This window comes from Thunnus thynnus, chromosome 23 (assembly GCF_963924715.1).
Source record: "Thunnus thynnus chromosome 23, fThuThy2.1, whole genome shotgun sequence".
NCBI lineage: Eukaryota > Metazoa > Chordata > Actinopteri > Scombriformes > Scombridae > Thunnus > Thunnus thynnus.
The window spans coordinates 1,196,516-1,214,931 of NC_089539.1; the positions used below are offsets into that span (position 1 = coordinate 1,196,516).

Here is an 18,416-nt window from a genome sequence, read left to right on the forward strand (position 1 = left end):
ATCTCTCAGAGCAAAACTGTCTCATGTGCTATGACATCAACTGCAAAATGTATTTTACTACGATGGAAGTCTGATTTACTGCCAGCGATGGTGGGATGAACTCAGAGAAAATCCCGTATAGTGTGAAGGGGAAAACTTGTCATTCTGTGATATGAAATATTCCCTCATTTGGTGTAAATTATGGATGATAGTAATAATAAGAGATGAAGAGACTATAAAAGCTGGTCCATGTGCTCACTCTCTCTCACCCTTCCTTCAGATATGCCACACAAGCATGCATTGCTTTCATTGTTTGTGTTTGTTTACTTTACCTCCCTGTCACATTCCTCCAGCCAGTTTGTGACAAACAGGCTTGTTCAGGATATGAACGCAGGATCATCTTCAGATAAACATTGCTTCACATATTAAAAGGATACTACTTAGATAATCAACTATTCTAGTATCATTACAATAGAAATGTTTGTCAGTTTCAGGTTGATTTCACATTTCTAAACTTCTAATGATGAGTTTGGTTCTTATGACATAAAATCATGAGTTGAATGTCATTTACTAATCAAATTAAACTCTTAACAAATCATTGTACATTCCAGCATTAATTGCATTTGATAACTCTGAAAGCGTTCTTGTTTGATTGCAGTCTTGCTGCTCCAACTTCCTTCACATGATGAACATAAGATAAAGACACATGTATACATTTTCAAAAAATTGAATCCCTCGGTTTACTGTGGTAAATTAAACAGAAATTGAATGAGAAAGTAAATGAACTGTAAAATATGCAACTGATAAGGAATGTAGAATACAGTAAAATCATTTCCATGTATTTACCAATATCAACCAAAGGAAAAAAAAAACAGTTTGTTCATAAAGAAAGAAATCACAGTTACTCTGCCTCAGGTCTTTGTGGATCCATTGTTCCAACACAAGTGAACTGACTCATGGCCTTGTTTTCTATCAGATAGCTGTGTGAACAATTTGACTCTTAGTGTTTCCACCTGGGGAACTGTGTGTTAATTGGGTTCCAGCTGTGATGACTTGCGTTAATGATATTGAATGCCAATGCTTTCTTAATGAGCATGAGTGAAAACAGGGGAATAGTGTTTTGGGAAATGGGTCTGTCTATTGGTAGATGGCATCATGGTTTGGGATGTTTAGTTAATAGGTCCAGTTATAGTGTGTGAGCCATTGAGAAAAACTAATAGATTTTTTGGCCACTTGAGGGCAGCTGAATAAGGTGAAAACACAGTACTGACATATTATCACATTATAAAGTTGAATGTGTTAGCAAATACACATCCAGCAAAGAGCAATACTAGCATTCATTTTCATCCACCTGATGAATGGAAGTCCAATATTCACTCTGTCTTGTTTGAGAAAGATATTTGTCTCTTTAGCTGCTAAATGCTGCACTATGTTCACCAGCTACTTTCTAACTGTGTGTGTCTGCCATCTGGTGCTGGGCAGGTAGTGAACAGTGAGTTCATTAGAGTGTTTTCACTGCTGCTGCTGGAAATGACAGATAAGAGTGGAGTGTGCAGGCTTATAAAACCAAACCAATGAGCTAAAAGAAGCTAAGAAGCTTGTAGTGCTGAGTTCATCACTATGAGCGACACAGATAGTCTATTTATCCATCTTTAAGTATAGTGCAGCTTTAATGTAGTAAGATGTACATTAGAACTACTGAACAAACTAGTACTCATTCCTTATCATTTGAAGGCAGAACAAACATGTTTTCAAGTTGAAATAGTTTTATGTTCTTATTCCATAATTCAGAGACAAGACATAGAAAAGATATAGACTCCACACAGCAAAGAGATTGATAATAAACTTTAATTTCAAGTTAAGATGGATGGCTGTGGAACATAGAAAACACACATTTCAGTATAAACATATGCATTCCGATGGAGTTTAACAGGTTGAGACCAGCTATCAGGAGTCAGTGGACGAGTGTCTCTGCAGCACGGCTTAATATGCATTAATATGAGTCACTAAAGCCCACAGAGAGCAGTGAATCTACACTTCACACCGGTGGGAAATGATTATCTGCACTGTAAGTCTGCTGAAGAGTGTTCAACTCTTTAGCCTGGTTCTGAGGAAGGTCTTGCCTTCTGGTACCACAGGTGTTCCTGGATACTGAGATTCAGGAAGGATGATGGGGGGGGGGGGGGTTAAGCAGTATTGAGGATCTTTTTTTGTCTATTTGAATGAAGTAGCAGTTTGCTGATGTATGAGGCCAATTTGATTTTTACGCAAAACTACAGGAGAATGGATTACAGAGAGAAAAGCTGACATGACATTTCACTTATCAATTCATTCTTCATTCAAAAGGCAGTATGTTTCCAAGACTACTTGAATAGGAGTGTGTGTGTGTGTGTGTGTGTGTGTGTGTGTGTGTGTGTGTGTGTGTGTGTGAGTGAGAGGAAGGTGGGGGTCACTTAGGTTTAGCCCTGATCCAGGACCGTCATACAATCCATCACAGTCCTGGATCTCCCTCCCTGTAACTCTGACACTTCAGTCACTGAGCAGCTCATCAAATCTTATAGAAATTAAAATGTGGGGAAAAGGAAATTCTGTCTTAAAAGAGCTTTATCAATAAATTATTTTCACAAGTTGGAGTTGAGGCGATTCACCCGGAGGAAGTCTCATGCTCTGTGGGCTCAATATGGAAGCGTGAGGAGTTTCAGCGTATGTGCTCAGTATAAAACTTTTGGAATAAATGGAGCCATACTGAAAGAGTATCTTGTTCTCTTAATTCATCCATATTGGCTTTAATGAAAGAGACCTTTCCTGGTCAGAAGAAATGTTACTTTGCTACTTTGCATCTGTCCGGCATCATTTATTTCCACCTTATGTGTTGCCAAGAAGATTTCCTGAGCTACTAAGTGACTGAAACATCCTGATCAGGGTCAGATCCTACATGAGTTTCACTGAGTGGGCTTTGATGGACAGTTTGTGCTCCAAAATGATGTAAATGCCACATGAATGGCTTTTTAACCCTGAAAAAAAAAAAAAAAAGCAACTACAGAATTCTGGGGAACACAGTAAATACTTTTCAGTACAACATGAAGATGGTGTGGTAAATGGTAAATATGGTAAATTTATTAAACATCAGCACAATATATTGGCGATCAGCGACTTTAATAAAGAAAAAAAAAAAAAAAAAGAATTTCCGGCATTCAAAAACCGTATGTAAAATCTTACAACATGCCCATCACGATCACAGTAAATGGTGCTGAGTAAGTTCAAGTGCATCCTCAGAGTCTCAGAAGTATGTACAAACACCTGGGTAGATGATAAACAAGTCAAACCCACACCCACAAATAAACTTGACAATGTTTATTAGCAATATTTGAAGTAAGTTATAATTTTAGTTAAATCTTATATTGAGTTCTTTTTGTCATTTTGTTATTTTTCCTTTTAACAAGAACCGCACAAGGATAGACTCACAAGGATAGATGTCTAGAAAATGTTTAGCACGAGCGCACTGACTTGTTGGGATTTTTTTTTGTTTTTTTTTAAGTTCATTTAATGGCCTGCTTAAAGGCACTGCCACAATACAGGGGGTGGGGAAAAGCTACTGTCCATCACTCGCACAAGACAGTCCATTCTAGTGTCTAGTATACGTGGGGGGATGGGGGGGGGGTGAGGGGGGGTTAGTGGGTGGGACTGCTATAGGTAAATCTCATAGAAATCGTCCAGCTCCTCGTGAAACAAGTCCCATTCATCCTCTGAATCTGTCACCTCGTCGTCGGTTCCCGCGGCGAGCAGCATGAGGAGCATCTCGCTCAGCTCAAACGTCACCATCTCCTCGTCCTCGTTGTCAAAGGAATCGGTGCTTTCCCGCTCGTCAAAGATGTCCCACAGTGGTGTTCGCCTCGAGTTCTGGGGCAACGAAGAGAAGGAGTTTTATTTTAAGACAAGAAATGTATTCTGGGGAAAATAACTAATAGAGCTGTCAGGCTCACGGTGCCTTTGTAAAGCCTGGTCTATATATAGAAGTCCATTTCTTCCAGGAAGAGAGAAATAATAAGAATTTTGACTTGATCTCTTATAAGGCCACATTTTTAAATCATTTTGACTTACCATCAAAGTTTTTTAATTTTTTTTAATTTTATTAAATCATTCCTAACTTTTAATTTTTATTACCTGTCAGAATGAGGCTTCTATATCTGACTCCAGGGGTGGACAATTTGTCAAAACATTTTTAGCTACCGTTTCTGAGGAATGGAAAGTGTAAAAAATAGAACCTGCTGAGTGATGAGAAAGATAGAAACCCTTGAACAATGTCATGAAGGCTCATTAGTTTTAACGGATTTTTTACTGAAAAATACAAGTATTTAAAAAAATGTTCATGTTCCCACACATGAGAAAGTTGTTGCTCCAACAAGACACAAAGAGGTCCTTCTGCAATGAGAAACACTTGTTCTTTGTACATAAAGTGAAAACCAGAGATGAGCTACTGATGCTGTATCAATACAATAAATAGCTAAACTAGTTTATGAATCATTTTCTCTGGGCCTTTCTGTTATTGATGATCTTATTCAAATTTCACCAGTTTAAATTATCTAATTGAACGCAGATACATTTCCTGGTATATTTTGTTAAATACAGAAATTGAGCCCTGATATTAACGCAGGTCCATACATTAGTCCTGTCACACTACTACCTTTATATACTTTAAAATACTATTCACAGACTCAGTCAACACATAAACAACTCGCTACTCTCAGCAAATACAGAACATTTCAGTAAGGTAATAATAAGCATGGTTACTGCTTTACATCTCAGACTCTGCCTGTTCTTACTCTTACTACTGTCCACATCCAGCAGGGGGTGCTACAGTTGAGGTGTTTTTAAGGTTGTAGCAACAGCTACCACAAGGAAGGATGTTGTTGAATGAACACAAACATTCTGAGATAAACAGTGTTGGCTTTTGAAAACGCTGGCTCTTATAATACAAACTGTGAAATCTTGGTAGCAACAATACTAATGTATTTATTAGTACAAATACTAATGTATTTTTAGTTGGAGTATATGCTGGTGAAAGTGTTAATTGTTACCCGGCTCCTGCTGTTGGATCCAGTCTGCCTTCGCTGTGGCTGAGCTTCCTCCAGCCGCCCATCAGGAAAAGCGTGCTTATAGAAGCAATTTGAGCCGAAAGGGCATGTTCCACGACCCTCGTCAAAGTATCGACACGGTTTACTCCTGGAGAGGAAAGACAAAAGGGAAAGCAGAGAATACATACAGCAAGTTAGAACACATAAATACACCAGAGGAATGGAGCAACATTGATTGATTCTTGGATGATAGACGTTTTGTCAGTGGAGCTTTTCATTATTTAAAAAGACAAAAAAAGTCAGCGTTTTAGAGTAAAGATATGCACAGGACAGTTTCTTAAATCCTGCATCCGCCCACTCCCACAGATTCACATCCCACTCCTAAGATGATTCTCATACAACCACACAGCAACAGCTTTCTACTCCAAACCTGCAGGGAAAATAATGGACTTTTATTTGCTGATACTCAAGTGTTTAACAGGCCAGCTTTAGTAGACCAGTTTTAAAAGAAGCCAGACAGAAAATAAGTCTTATTAAATGCCTTTAAAAAGTAAAGAAATATCTGCTTTATCTTTGGTGAAAACTACAGTTGTTGTGTCCTCGTTTCTCTAATGACTTGCTTCACTGTAACAGTTAGTGCAGTTGTACCCCATGCCGTCCTTGTATTTCTGGATGAGTTTCTGCTTGTCGTCTTTATCTTCAACCCAGTACTCGCTTGGGATGACAAAGTTGGATGTGATTCGACACTCTGGGCAAGATCTGCAAGCAAACAGGAAGTGGTGGAAAGAGTCATAGATAGGTAGGCACACTTAACTGACTGACATATGACTAACGTAAGGCCGTATTCAGACCAAATCAGGCGGTGCAGTGTAAAGCTGCAGGGTTGAGCGGAGGTGTGTGTGGGGGGGTGTGGGTGTGTTTATTTGTGCTCTAGAACGTATCCGCTGTGAAACATTTAGAAAATAACGTTTCACTGATCTGATTCACCGGCTTTCTCTCTACCAGCACTCCCTCTTTTCATTCATTCTTTAGCTCACTCGACCACAGCTGCTCTCTCTTGTCTTTTTTATAACAAGTCAGGAAGCAGACAGCACAGTCTACTCTACTTTTAACATTATCAAATGAAGAGAAATGTCCTCTCCTCATCCTAGTAATGTCTTTGTACTCCCTCATGACAGAGTTTACAGCTCTGATCCATCTGATCTCCAGCTGTGGTTGGCCACCGCAGCCTTTAGCCACAGTGACGTCGGGTTGCGTTTCTCCAAAAGTTGACTCTGGCTCAATTTTCCGGCTGCAGTCCGGTGCAGCACCGTAGCCGCCAAAACGGCTGCAGACGAAATGCACTACCCCCATTCAAATGAATGGGATGACTGGCGTTTTGATTTGGTGTGAATACGGCCTAAAAGATGAGTTATGTGGTCTCTAGGATTGAGCCAGAATGGCATCCTGACCTGGTTGTGAAATGATTTTGAAGCCTCAGCTGTATATCAAATGTTGTACATTTGTTAAATACTGCATGAGATTTTATTTTAGAATGTGTAGAAAAAATGTATAGATGCAGCAAAAGAATGAAATAACAAGACACCACGAAGAGAGGAAAGACTAATCTCTTACTGACATGCACATTTCTAAACTTCAGTGTCACACACAGTGTAGGGACCTTGAGTGTTGAGTTTAGCACACTCTGCTTTTGTTTTTGTCCCCTCACACTTTGATTGATATTTACAAAAGCAGCCTGTTTTTCCCTCATAGTCTTTGTCTTTGGTTAACCTGACTCCGTATCAACATTTTCTTTAGACATTCTCATCTTTTTTTCCCCAAAGCAAAAAAAAAAAATCTACATATTACCAAACTTGAAAACAAATTGAAAATCATGTGAAGTACTGGAGGCTGCTTTAGAATTCTTTTCAAAAGTATTTAAATTTGATCAAAATTTACTAAGTGAAAGTTGAATTCCAAAGTTTAAAATAGAATCAAAAAAGGAGATGAAAAATCGGCTTAGTTGGAAGAGAAAAATGTTTCCTTGAATATGGAGACAGTCCAATGTCATGCTGACATGATCTTGACTCAGTGGATCTGCATATCTTATGTATATCTCAAATTATGTATTTGCTTGTCTTACACGCTTAACTCTGTCTCTTATTTCAAATCAGAGCAGACAAGCAAACACAGTCTGTCTTCCAGCACAGATGGAAGAAATCTTTCTCTGCAACTTCCTGCACAGATGATTTATAAATAGCAATATGATGTAAAAGGAATAAAAAGTCCTTCATGTATTCATTATGAGTCCTGTAGATTGAAACTGAAACATCATCACCTTAATACAACTGATGGGACCATTACAGATAGCAGTGCTGAGATGATTAGTCCATGTATGGATCTTGATTAATCAAGAAGATTCATCAATGGAAACTTTGATAGTTCATTCCTGTTTAAAACATTTATTGAGAAGACATATCAGATGTTTGCTGGTTAAAGCCTATCAGTGATTCTGTCAACTAGCTCAAAATGAAAAACTCATTCTACACCATGTTGTCTCATGGACCTGCTAACTTATGATGGACATTTCTAATTAGTTTTGATGTTCTACGCACTAAAACAAAATACAAATATTTGCTGATCTCCTGAGGAACATCCACCAGAGACAAGCATTTAAGATCATTTACCATGAAGTCCTAGAGTGATGGAAGCAACTATTTACTGGGTATCCCATTGAAAAAACTCCTTCCCTTCCCAAACCCTGATAGAACAGCCTGTCCTCCTTCCCTCATTTAAAAACAAACCATCTATGAGTGACTCACTTAATGATTTTGCTTTCAAACTGCTTGGCACTCCTCCACTTGCGAATGCATTTTAGACAGTAGCAGTGGCTGCAGTTGGAGAGGATGCCAAACCGGCGCTCGCTTGGGTTGGCCTTCTCAAACACCACCTCCATACACACACCGCACATCATGTCCTTGCTGCGTTGGATGGCGAATGAAATCTCCATGTCTTTCTCATGGGCCTCGATGCATGCCTACAGGAGACAGAGCGTCTGTGAGTGAATGCAGACCCCCAGCTACACACCCTGTGGTCCTGGACGGCAGATAGTGTGTCAAACAGTTACCTTTGTGTGCTCTGAGCGCTGATTGTTGTCAGTGGGATGGAGCACCTGCAGGCCGCACATGTCACACACGTCGCCATGGAGATAGGCACAGTTGAGACCGTACCGGCACTCTCCGACGGCAGCATACGGACAAAGCTGCTTCCTCAACTCTTTGTTGTCCTGTGTTGTGTCACTGTCCAACTCCTCGATGAGAGGAGCAGAGCTCTCTGCCTTCACTGGCTCAGCTGATACAAACAATCCAGCAGCAGAGAGGAAAACATTTAGACACACTTGTTTTGTGTCAGTTGAAACAAACTCCAGCCTCACTGTAAGTATGCTTACTCTGGCCCCACAACCATTCAAATGAGAATCTGATGTGAGGACAAACCTTCCCCACCTGAACAACAAGTTGTTTTAAATTGTACAGACTCACAATGTTATTTAAGTAGGACTGAGCCAGAAAATGATCTTGATAATTATCACAAAAAACAAACAACCAACAATAACTATGATGAACTGATGACTCATTTACAGGAAAAATCTCTGTTCTGCATTTTGGGACAACCCTCATCTGTACAATCACTCAGGCAACAGCTGACACGTGTGGGGCCAAAACAAGGAAAAACAAACAAACAAACAAAACAAACAAAAAACCCCCACACATGCTGGAAATGTAAAAAACATAGGTCTTTATAGTTACAGTGTTCATACCAAAAGCACCACTGTAAATAAATCTATTTAGGTTTCAAATCCTTGAACTTCAAATTCAACTCAATCTTAATAAAACAGTACCTATAAGTGGTATTAAATATATATTGTGATAATCATTGATAGATATGAAAAAAAATATGATGACAATATTTTTGGCCATGTCGCTAACAACTAAACTGAACTGACTTTTCATTTGATCTTGACACTACATGACAGTGGAGCTTGGCATCATTATGGCCACTTGCACACCTGTCAGGTTCACTTGGTACGGACAAAGACAAAAAAAATACATTGTTGTCTTTGAATTTGTGTCTGTTTTGTGTTCACACTAACTTACAAACAAACCAAGAGGAATACACATGAATTATCACTTGAAGGAGAACAGAGAACCTCCTTTTCAGCTGCTCTTGGTTGGGCTGTTTGGTTAGAACGACACAGCAGCCTAACAAACGGCCAATCACACAGCGGCCCTGTTTACACCTGGCATTAACATGTTTCTCCACATCCGTCCAGTGACCGCTTGTGATCGGATCTCATTTTCCCACTCTATATGCAAATAAACAAGCACATCATTTCTGTTTGCAAAGACTAAATTCGTTGTTGTTTTAAAGCGGTGGGAGGACTGGTATGCTGGGTGCATTTACACATGAGGCACAGCAGCGTAACTTCATTGATTATTTAAATATCCCAACATGCCGACAGGATCGGTCAGGATCTAATGTTAATTGATGTTCTGTGTTCCACACGTGCAAAGGGTCAGCTGTTACACACAGACAGTCCAGGTTCATACAGTGAAATGATTGTGAGTAAAGCAGCCGTCCTCCTGATAAATCCTGAGCTCATTATGTTGAGCAGCGCAGCAAAAATAAAAACTGTAGATATCAACTTGACAGGACAGAATAAACTATTGAGACAGACAAGCGGACAAGACAATAGAGGACGTGAGTTGAGTAGGCGGTCCTTCAGTGTGGCCCAGGATGCATTGCATTTACACTGCTAAAAGAATGTGGCCACATGCAGCCCTGACCTGTGGTCTGAGTGATCAGATCTCAATGCGTCCTCAATGCATCTTTGGTGCATTCACACCTGTACTTAGAGCTGTTCACTTGTGATCAGATTGATGCAAATGTGTGTGCACATCTAGGATTATCAATTCATTTGAGGGGAGTCAGGTGTTTCAATCAATGGGATGACAATCACATATGAGTCTGGGAGGCCCTGCCTTATTTAAAGAAGAGAAATCTGGGTCTTTAATATCAAAGTCTGAGCTTCACAACACAGGTTTGTGGAAGTGTGTCATGGCTCAAACAAAGGAGATTTTTGAGGACCATAGGAGAGTTGTTGATACTCAGCGGGCTGGAAAGAGTTACAAAACCATTTCTGAAGAGTTTGGAGTCCACCAGTGGACTGTCAGGCAGAATATGTACAAATGGAGGACATTCAACACCACTGGTACCCTCCCCAGGAGTGGTCGAACAACAAAAATCACACCAAGAGCAGGCGTGTAATAGTCCAGGAGGCCGCAGTGGACTCCAGGGTAGCATCTAGGAAACTGAAGGTCTCTCTTGCAGTGGCTAATGTCAATGTTAATGAGTCCACCATCAGGAGAACATTGAACATCAATGGTGTGCATGGCAGAGCAAGCTGATATGCTGGGCTGATAAACAGGTATCAGAAAAGTTTGGTTGAAGTTATTGCTGTAAAAGGGGGTCACACCAGTTACTGAAAGCAAGGGTTCACGTACTTTTGCCTCCCACAAATATGTAAGATTGGATAATTTTCCACAAAAAATAAATGATAAGTTTAATGTTTTTGTCTCATTTTTAGCTCATGTTTATGCAGAAAGGGGAAATTCTAAAGGGTTCACAAACTTTCAAGCAGCACTGTATAACGTTATGAAGGACCAGCCCATCATAAAAGTTGGTAAATCTTATGGTTATGTTGAAAATCGAATTTGATTTCATCACTGCTGGTGACTCACCCCGTCCACAGTACGGCTGTCCTGGGACAAACTCAGCAGCATTCACCCAGTCTTGCGCCCCTGGGCCCGGTGTTGGCCCACTGGGTTCTGGGTCTGACTGACCAGCCAGCGAGGCGGAGGGCAGCGGCAGCGTCTGGGTTGTTGGCAGCTCCTCATGCTTCGCTGGTTTACAGTGTTCAAACCTGAAGAAGCACAAATGGTCAGGACAGTTACAGTACAGAAGACTGTACTAACGCACCAAACTTCTACCATTCCAGCACTACACCAACCAAGGTTCATGATGTGCCAAATAGAACACCGGCAACTTGCACTTACGAGCTCACTGAAGTCTTTGGAATACAAGGTAAAATGGGTGTTTGGCTCGCTTGTCTGCTGAGGTGGTTTTAGTTACTTAGTTTATTGTAAATATGCCCCCTCTCTATGGGAGAAATGAATCATGTAAATATGGGAGAAGGAGATTTAGAGCCAGAAGAGAGAAGACAGAGACAGAGAGAAGAAAGAAATAATAAGTAGCAATGTTGTTTAGTATGTAGGCCTATAAGAATGAAATATATGCAAGATAAATACAGAGAAATATTGATGAGAATAAAAAAAAAACATCTTACATTTTTGTTAGACTTTAATGTCTGGGAAAAGCATCAGACATGAGTCAGATTGTTTGATTCTAAAGGTTAAATAGATGACTCTGTTCAGCCTCTGGAAACTGTTCCATCAGTAAGAATGTCAGGGGTCAGTGTAAAACTTAAAACGTAGACTGATGTGTAAATGTGGAGAGACACAATAGATCTCTGGCACCTGTTCAGTGTTTGTGCCAATGACCCTGTTATTTATAGTACAATGGGCCTGAAGTCTACATGGCCTTCACTAGAACTGTACACTGTTTTAGTTTGATAAAACATCTGTCAAAGTGAACACCGTGGTCTGCTGCTTCTGCTTCATAAGAATATTTGGGTTGTCTTTCTTCTCCTGTAAATAATAAGCATGTAACTGGAATGTAAACTTGCATTTCCCCCTGCTGAGCTCTTTATAGGTCTCTAATTGTGCAGGGGATTATAAAGAACGGTCACATTCACAACCTGGAAGACAGATAGTGTATCCTTCAGCAGTCATGCTCTAAACATTAGGGACACAGAGTGATGTTACATCATTTAGTAGAGGAAAGAACCCAACAGATAATGTCTTTAGTATCCAACAATACTGAAACTAGTACAGAATCATCCACAAATATCATCACCCAGGGTCTTCTCCCCTACCACTCCTTCAGTTTAAAGAGCTAAGGAAATAAATTCATGCTACTTGCGGTGATCACGTACTTTATTTTCAATGAAAATGATCATATTTTAATGAGTAAATCACAGTGCTGAGCCAGTTTTGAGGATATATTTGGGATCAACAGCTGGGATAAGGAGCCTCACACATGTGGGATGAAAACAGGCCATGTTGAAGATTGACTCTTGCCTAGATAGGAAAAATACACACTAAGAGCTATCACTGTAGATGTGTTTTATATGACAATATTGATATACATCATGATGGCAAGTTGGAGCGATGGTATGGATAATAACCAGACCAGAATCCAGCAAAATGAATACTTGACAAAAAGTAACACTAAATAATGCAAAAACCTCGACAGGAAATATAGTAAATCAAATAAATATCGCCATAAAACAACATCGATTTCCATCATTGTGCACAATAATTATGATTAAAAGGTATAGATAACAGTATTAATGGTATGGCAAAATGTATGCTGTCTCATGCTATAAATCACACAACCCTAACTCACAAAGAGTCATCCATGTTTTCCATCCATGGTTTTTTTTTTTTTAAATATATAGACTAATATGTTTGAGTTTTCACCATTTTATGAAAACAAACAAAAACAAATGATTTATATACAACGTATGTGCTTGAGCTTTGAAGTTAAAGAATCTGTTGTCTTGTTTTTCCTCTCATTGTACAAAACATTCAGTTAGCAGCTTGTCATTTTCAGACCATCACATTCACCGTCTAAATGACAAACACGGCAGGCAGCAGATTACGTCAGCTGCTGCTCATAATTAAGTTAATTGTGTGAGTAGCTTGACAACAGGTCACAACTAAACTATTGGCTGGTTCAAGTGCTCCCTGCGAGCCAGTGTCTTATCCAGATATGGACTGTTTGTGACGGGACTTTAGTTTCAACCGCACCAACAGAGTGGTCAAAGTAAGAAGCCAACTTTCTGTCATGTCACATTCAGAAAGCTGTGTGTGGACGCAGTAGTTGACCGCTTGTACTGGCTTTTCTAACGAGTCAGTACATACTGTAACAATCTGGTAAAAACACAAGCTGCATGTTGGTGTCAATCCAGCCGTGTTGCCTGTGAGGACACAGCAGATATTCTGTTTGGAGTATAGTGTGACAGTGTTAACAGGAGGTTGGGGGGGATTAGGGGTCCAGTAAGGGTCTGGATGGTACAGGATCTCCACTACAAAGCAAGTCCTTTTAAGCTGGACCATAAAAACTAAAAACATTTCATTTAGAGCCCAATCCATATATCAGTCATAGGCTGATATTAGCCTATCACAGATACATTGCTATAGGCATATATGTTGTCCAATATACATATATATATTTTAAGTTAAATAGGCAGATGTTTATGTATATTTGGTCCTTTTTCTTAATTCTAGTTGAATATATACATACATACATATGTTTTATTAATAGTTAACTTCTCAGTGAAGTTTACTCTTTCAGTGCATGGATGTCATTTTATACAATAAAGTTTATTGTTAAGCTATAAAATATCATGTCTCCATTACATATCTTTGTCACAAGTGTGTGATAACCACATTTGAGGGATCACTACAAAAAATGTGTGTTTATTTATATATAACATTATTGGTTGATATAGCCATATTGGATTTTTTTAAATCATCAATATCAGTAGCAGCACCAAATATCCAGTATCAGTCGAGCCTTCATTTCATTTGTCATTGTGAAATATTTTTGTCTTGGAGGTTTGTGTGGTCAGACATCAGAGATTTTCTACACTTCATTGCTCTGTTATACTCAGTTATATCCACAGTGCTGCAACGTTGACAGAAACTCACAAGAATGTGCATCTGACCGTCATCTTTAGGTTGAATAAATACACCGTAAACATGGAGGAAGTTTGAGGTTTGCGTTAATCAGTGAACGGGGAGAATTAAGAATTAAAGCCTGTCTACTTCTGAAGCCAGTTACTTTACTCCATCACACAGGGTCCGTTTGTTTTTGTCCGCCAGCTCTTTGCTTATGCACAGTTTGTCATGTGATGTTTGTCACAAACTTGTCATTTGTTGATTCAACTTGGGAGAAATTAGGAAGTACTTAGATGCAGCTGATCTCTCTGCTGATACAAATAGAGAGAATCATTGAAAGAATGACATTTCCTAAATGTAGAAATCTAAATCACAATAATAATACTAATATGATTAATGGCACAGCCTTCATGACTGTATATCCTCCACATGGAGCTGTCTGTTAGAGTGTCCTCAGTACAGAGAACAAGTCAACTCTTTAGCTACGATACAGCATGACTCACAGGCCATGACAGTCTGTGCACACAGACATACAAGAGGAAGACCTGCCCTGACTCTCTACCAGCCTCCTCCATGATGGCCAACTCCATCACAACACACAGTTAACCAGTCTGTTCCCAGAAAGCCACTGGAGCGCTGGGTGAGTAAGGATGGGAGGGGGTGTGGGGGGGGGGAGGCTGCTGGAGCCATGCATACATAAATGAGAGAGAAGGGTGCTGCAGCAGAGTGAACCTGGGGAACCCAGCAACAGCAGAGGAGGAGGGGGCAGCTCAGAGAAAGAGAACAGGAGGGAAACAGAGAGCGTTATGCAATTGCCATGCAGGCTGCAGTGCACTCGGTCTGGCCCTGGGGGCTGCAGGAGAGAGAGAGAGAGAGAGAGAGAGGGGGAGAGAGACACAGAGACGGAGTGAGAGAGTGAGACAGAGCCCACCACAATAGACAGGGCCCAGAGAATTCAACCATAATAAACCCCCACAGCGAGAGCCTTTCTCTGGACTCTTAATACAGGGGGTGCAGAGCCCCACGGGGTCACAGAAATAATGAGGACACCTCCTTACTGCAGCTCCATCACAAGGATGGAGGAATGTGACTTATTAACACAACAACAACAACAACAACAACAACAACAGCAGCAACAGCAGCTCAGTGTTATATACTCTCAACTACAGGCTTCCTACAGACAGTAGAGCAGGAAAAATGATCTAGTATGAGAGTAATCAATGCGTGGCTGGTACTGCTGGGGTGCTCCTCCACTGTGTCTAACTATATGGATGCTCTTGAAGCCAGACATCAAGCAGACACTGTCTGTACGAGCTGGCTGCTGCTGTCTGGCTACATTCAAGCTTGATAACAGACTGGGAGCCTAATCTGCTTCTCAAAGGACCATACCACTGCATGTTAAAGCCCTTTACAACAGATGTATACTGATGACCATTTCTCAAAGCACGCTGCAGGGTTTGGCTTTTTTTAAGAAAGCCACTGATTGACATTCATTCATGTCTATTGGGAAAAAGCAGCTTGCTGAGATAAGTTGCTTCTACTAGGAAATCCATCAGTGTACATTGTGAAATGAACAGAAAACAGCGGCTGCAAGACAAGCAGGGAAAAGACTCAAGACACAATAATAAGCGTAATGATGAATAATTGAGAAAAGATATGTTTTGAAGGAGGTACTCCAGACCATTTATAGCCAGGTTATGTCTTTGAAAACCTGAAGCTATTTGATAAAAATGTGTTAGCATAATGTAATGTGGATTTAAATTTCATTTGAATGTGTAACTGAACGCAACGGTGGGAAATCATATGATTAACTTCCAAATTATATTGAAGGAGCCCGCCACCACCTTCACGTTTCCCTCTTATCTTTGAGGGAATAAAGACAGCATATGGAAGAAGAAGAGTGTGACGTGATGTTCATTTATTTCATTGTGATTACTAAGTTAACCCATTTTCAAGTCTCTACTATCTCTTTTTTTTTTATAAAAAGGGGAATGGAAATAAAACCAAGTAAAAAGTGATAAATACTACAACATGCTTTAAAAAGCCTCAGCAATAACGATTGGTCCATGAACAGATAATAATCAACAATTGTGATAATTCATTAGACATTCAAGTTGATTTTTAATAATTCCTCAAATGAGAATATTTACTGGTTCTCTTTATTATTTATATATATATATATATAAATAATATGAGAGGGGGTGAGAGGGAGATTTTTTTTATATCAAATTGGAGATTAATCTGTCATTAAAGTAGTTAGTTGGAGCCCTAAAGTAATGCAAAGAAAAAACATAACAGAAAATTTGTCCAAAAGAATATTCTCATATTCAAACACAATCAGCCAAGTGTCCATGTGCGGACTGGAGTTGTCATCCTTTGTTAGCTCAACAAAAGGCCATGGAAGGAAGCTTATACCGGCTGGTATACTGAACACGCACTAGCCCACAAACACTCAGGACAAAACATGAATGAATATTTGAAAATACATGATTTCATCCTCCAGAGCTGCTACAGGGCACTGGGTCTAGTTCCTGGGAGCTATGTGGAGGTGCCACAGACACACAGAACAACAACATGTTGAAATTAGAAAGCAGCAGTCTCAGGTGTCAGATCCACTTGAGGAGCAGACTGCAACACTTCTGAGAGGCCCTGCCAGCAAAGCTGCTGTGCTGTCACTTGGCTGAGAACACAGCCAGTTTTAGAAAGGAAGTTCAACTGACAACTGGGAGCGATTTTAAAGATGTGGCAGCTGACTTTCAACATGGCAGCTGAATACAAACATGCAAGCATTTTTAAAAAGTACATCTACAGTAAACTCATTTTTGTATTTGGCATAAACTCCCATATTATAACAACTTTGATTTTAGTTTAGTCTTTACCTGCAACGGTCCCCAAACACACAGTTTCCCTTCTGAAAGAACTTGCAAATCATGGCTGCAGGTTTGCTGTTGGTCAGATCATGGGAATATCGACAGTTGTCTCCTTCTTTGCAAAGACCATGCATGAAATATCTGGAAATACAAAAGAGGACGAAAGTTCAGTAACATTAGTAAGTGGTGTGTTCACAGCCATAGGATGAGTATGCTATCATTTAAATGGTAAATATGAATTCCTTTTCAAAGCCGCATGTCAGAGTTCACGTTGTAGATTTAGAAAGCAGAAAAACAATCCGCGAGTTGTTAGTCAGGTAACTGAATGTCGTCTTTCACTTTCACTGTTCACGCCTTCAAGCTAATCTTAGCACGACAAACAAATCAACCCATAACGTCAGCTAATGAAGTCTGGATGTGGCAACTAGCAGGTGATGTGACTGTAATGACGTTCAAACTCAGCAACCAGGAAAACTCGCTAGATATAACGTTGGTTAGTTTTAAAGAGAAAGTGTGTTGAGTGTCTCTGTACAGCTAGTTAACATTAGCGTAATTGTTGTATCACTTTGCTTTATGACAGTTGTTTTGTTTTGTGTTGTGTATTGTCTGTTAATGCTAGCCGGGTTAACAGCTCATAACATAGCAAGCAAACTGGCCGCTAACGTAGCGAAGCGGTCTCTATGTGACTGAACATAACAACACAGGAGTCCACAGCTAGCTAGCCGAGCCTCACAAGTCGCTGTTGTCAGCCGTTCGCCAGCCGCCGAACCACCGCTGTTTTGACATCAAACGATAGGCAATATCATCATCTTCGATATTTTAATACAGGTTCGTCTTGTCTTACCTGCAGGTTACGTGTTTGGTCCAACCTCCCGTTACTGATGAAGCCGCTGTAGACGCTGCTGCTGCCTCCGCCATTGCTGTTTATGTTGAGAAGCTACAGCCGGATGTTCCGGACAGCTCCGCTCCTGCTCGGCTTGTTCCGCGTATGTACGGTTCAAGTCGGAATTTACCGAAAACATACCGCTGCGCTCTGTCCACTGCGAGGCACCATTGCCACACACACACACACACAAACACACACTCCTACAATAACATAAGAAAATATTAAAGAATCTCCAAGCTAAGTAAAATCTGCGTCAATCGGAGTGAATTAAATCCACGTTATTTTTCCTTAAAATCACCAGTTGCTTCTAAATTGCGTAGCATTGTGTGACATATGGCTCCCGCTGCAATATAGCTACTGTAGTCTATATGCAATACACTAAAAGAAGTGCAACATCCCTTTGTATTCTCGAAATTTCACCCCAATGGTTTTATTTGTAAGTTTCATTTTTGCATTTTTAAGTAATCTGTAAAAATCTATTTCTGACCCCTCAAAGAGTGTGTGTGTCTGTGTGTGTGTGTGTGTGTGTGTGTGTGTGTGTGTGTGTGTGTCTGTGTGTGTGTGTGTTTGTGTGTGTGTCTGTGTGTGAGAGACACCATTACCAACAATGAATTTATGTACAAGTATTGCCTGTGTTATATGTGTGTTATAGATGTTATAGAGCTCTGTTGTTCCAAAAACTATTAAAAACATATAAAGAGCCACACTATTGCACTGGGTGACATGTTCCTTCATTACCATGAACATACACATTGTAGTTTTATTG

General features: G+C 40.0%; 1 protein-coding gene and 2 long non-coding RNA genes across 3 annotated transcripts in view; 1 reads left to right on the top strand and 2 right to left on the bottom strand.

Moving 5' to 3' along the window:
* LOC137175612 (uncharacterized) overlaps window positions 1-18,416 on the top strand; it is a 417,849-nt gene that overhangs the window by 184,387 nt on the left and 215,046 nt on the right. The gene's annotated exons all lie outside the window — the stretch shown is intronic.
* mkrn1 (makorin, ring finger protein, 1) lies at window positions 1,810-17,848 on the bottom strand. The gene is made up of 8 exons (XM_067581191.1): window positions 17,609-17,848; window positions 16,774-16,905; window positions 10,832-11,013; window positions 8,161-8,384; window positions 7,856-8,070; window positions 5,703-5,813; window positions 5,058-5,202; window positions 1,810-3,879 (listed from the first exon to the last, which is right to left on the bottom strand). Exons 1-8 carry the CDS (start codon window positions 17,680-17,682, stop codon window positions 3,667-3,669), a joined length of 1,296 nt encoding a protein of 431 aa, XP_067437292.1. The 5' UTR covers window positions 17,683-17,848; the 3' UTR covers window positions 1,810-3,666.
* On the bottom strand, window positions 6,807-7,849 carry LOC137175523 (uncharacterized). The gene is made up of 2 exons (XR_010925636.1): window positions 7,662-7,849; window positions 6,807-7,606 (listed from the first exon to the last, which is right to left on the bottom strand). It is a non-coding gene; the product is annotated as an uncharacterized lncRNA (long non-coding RNA).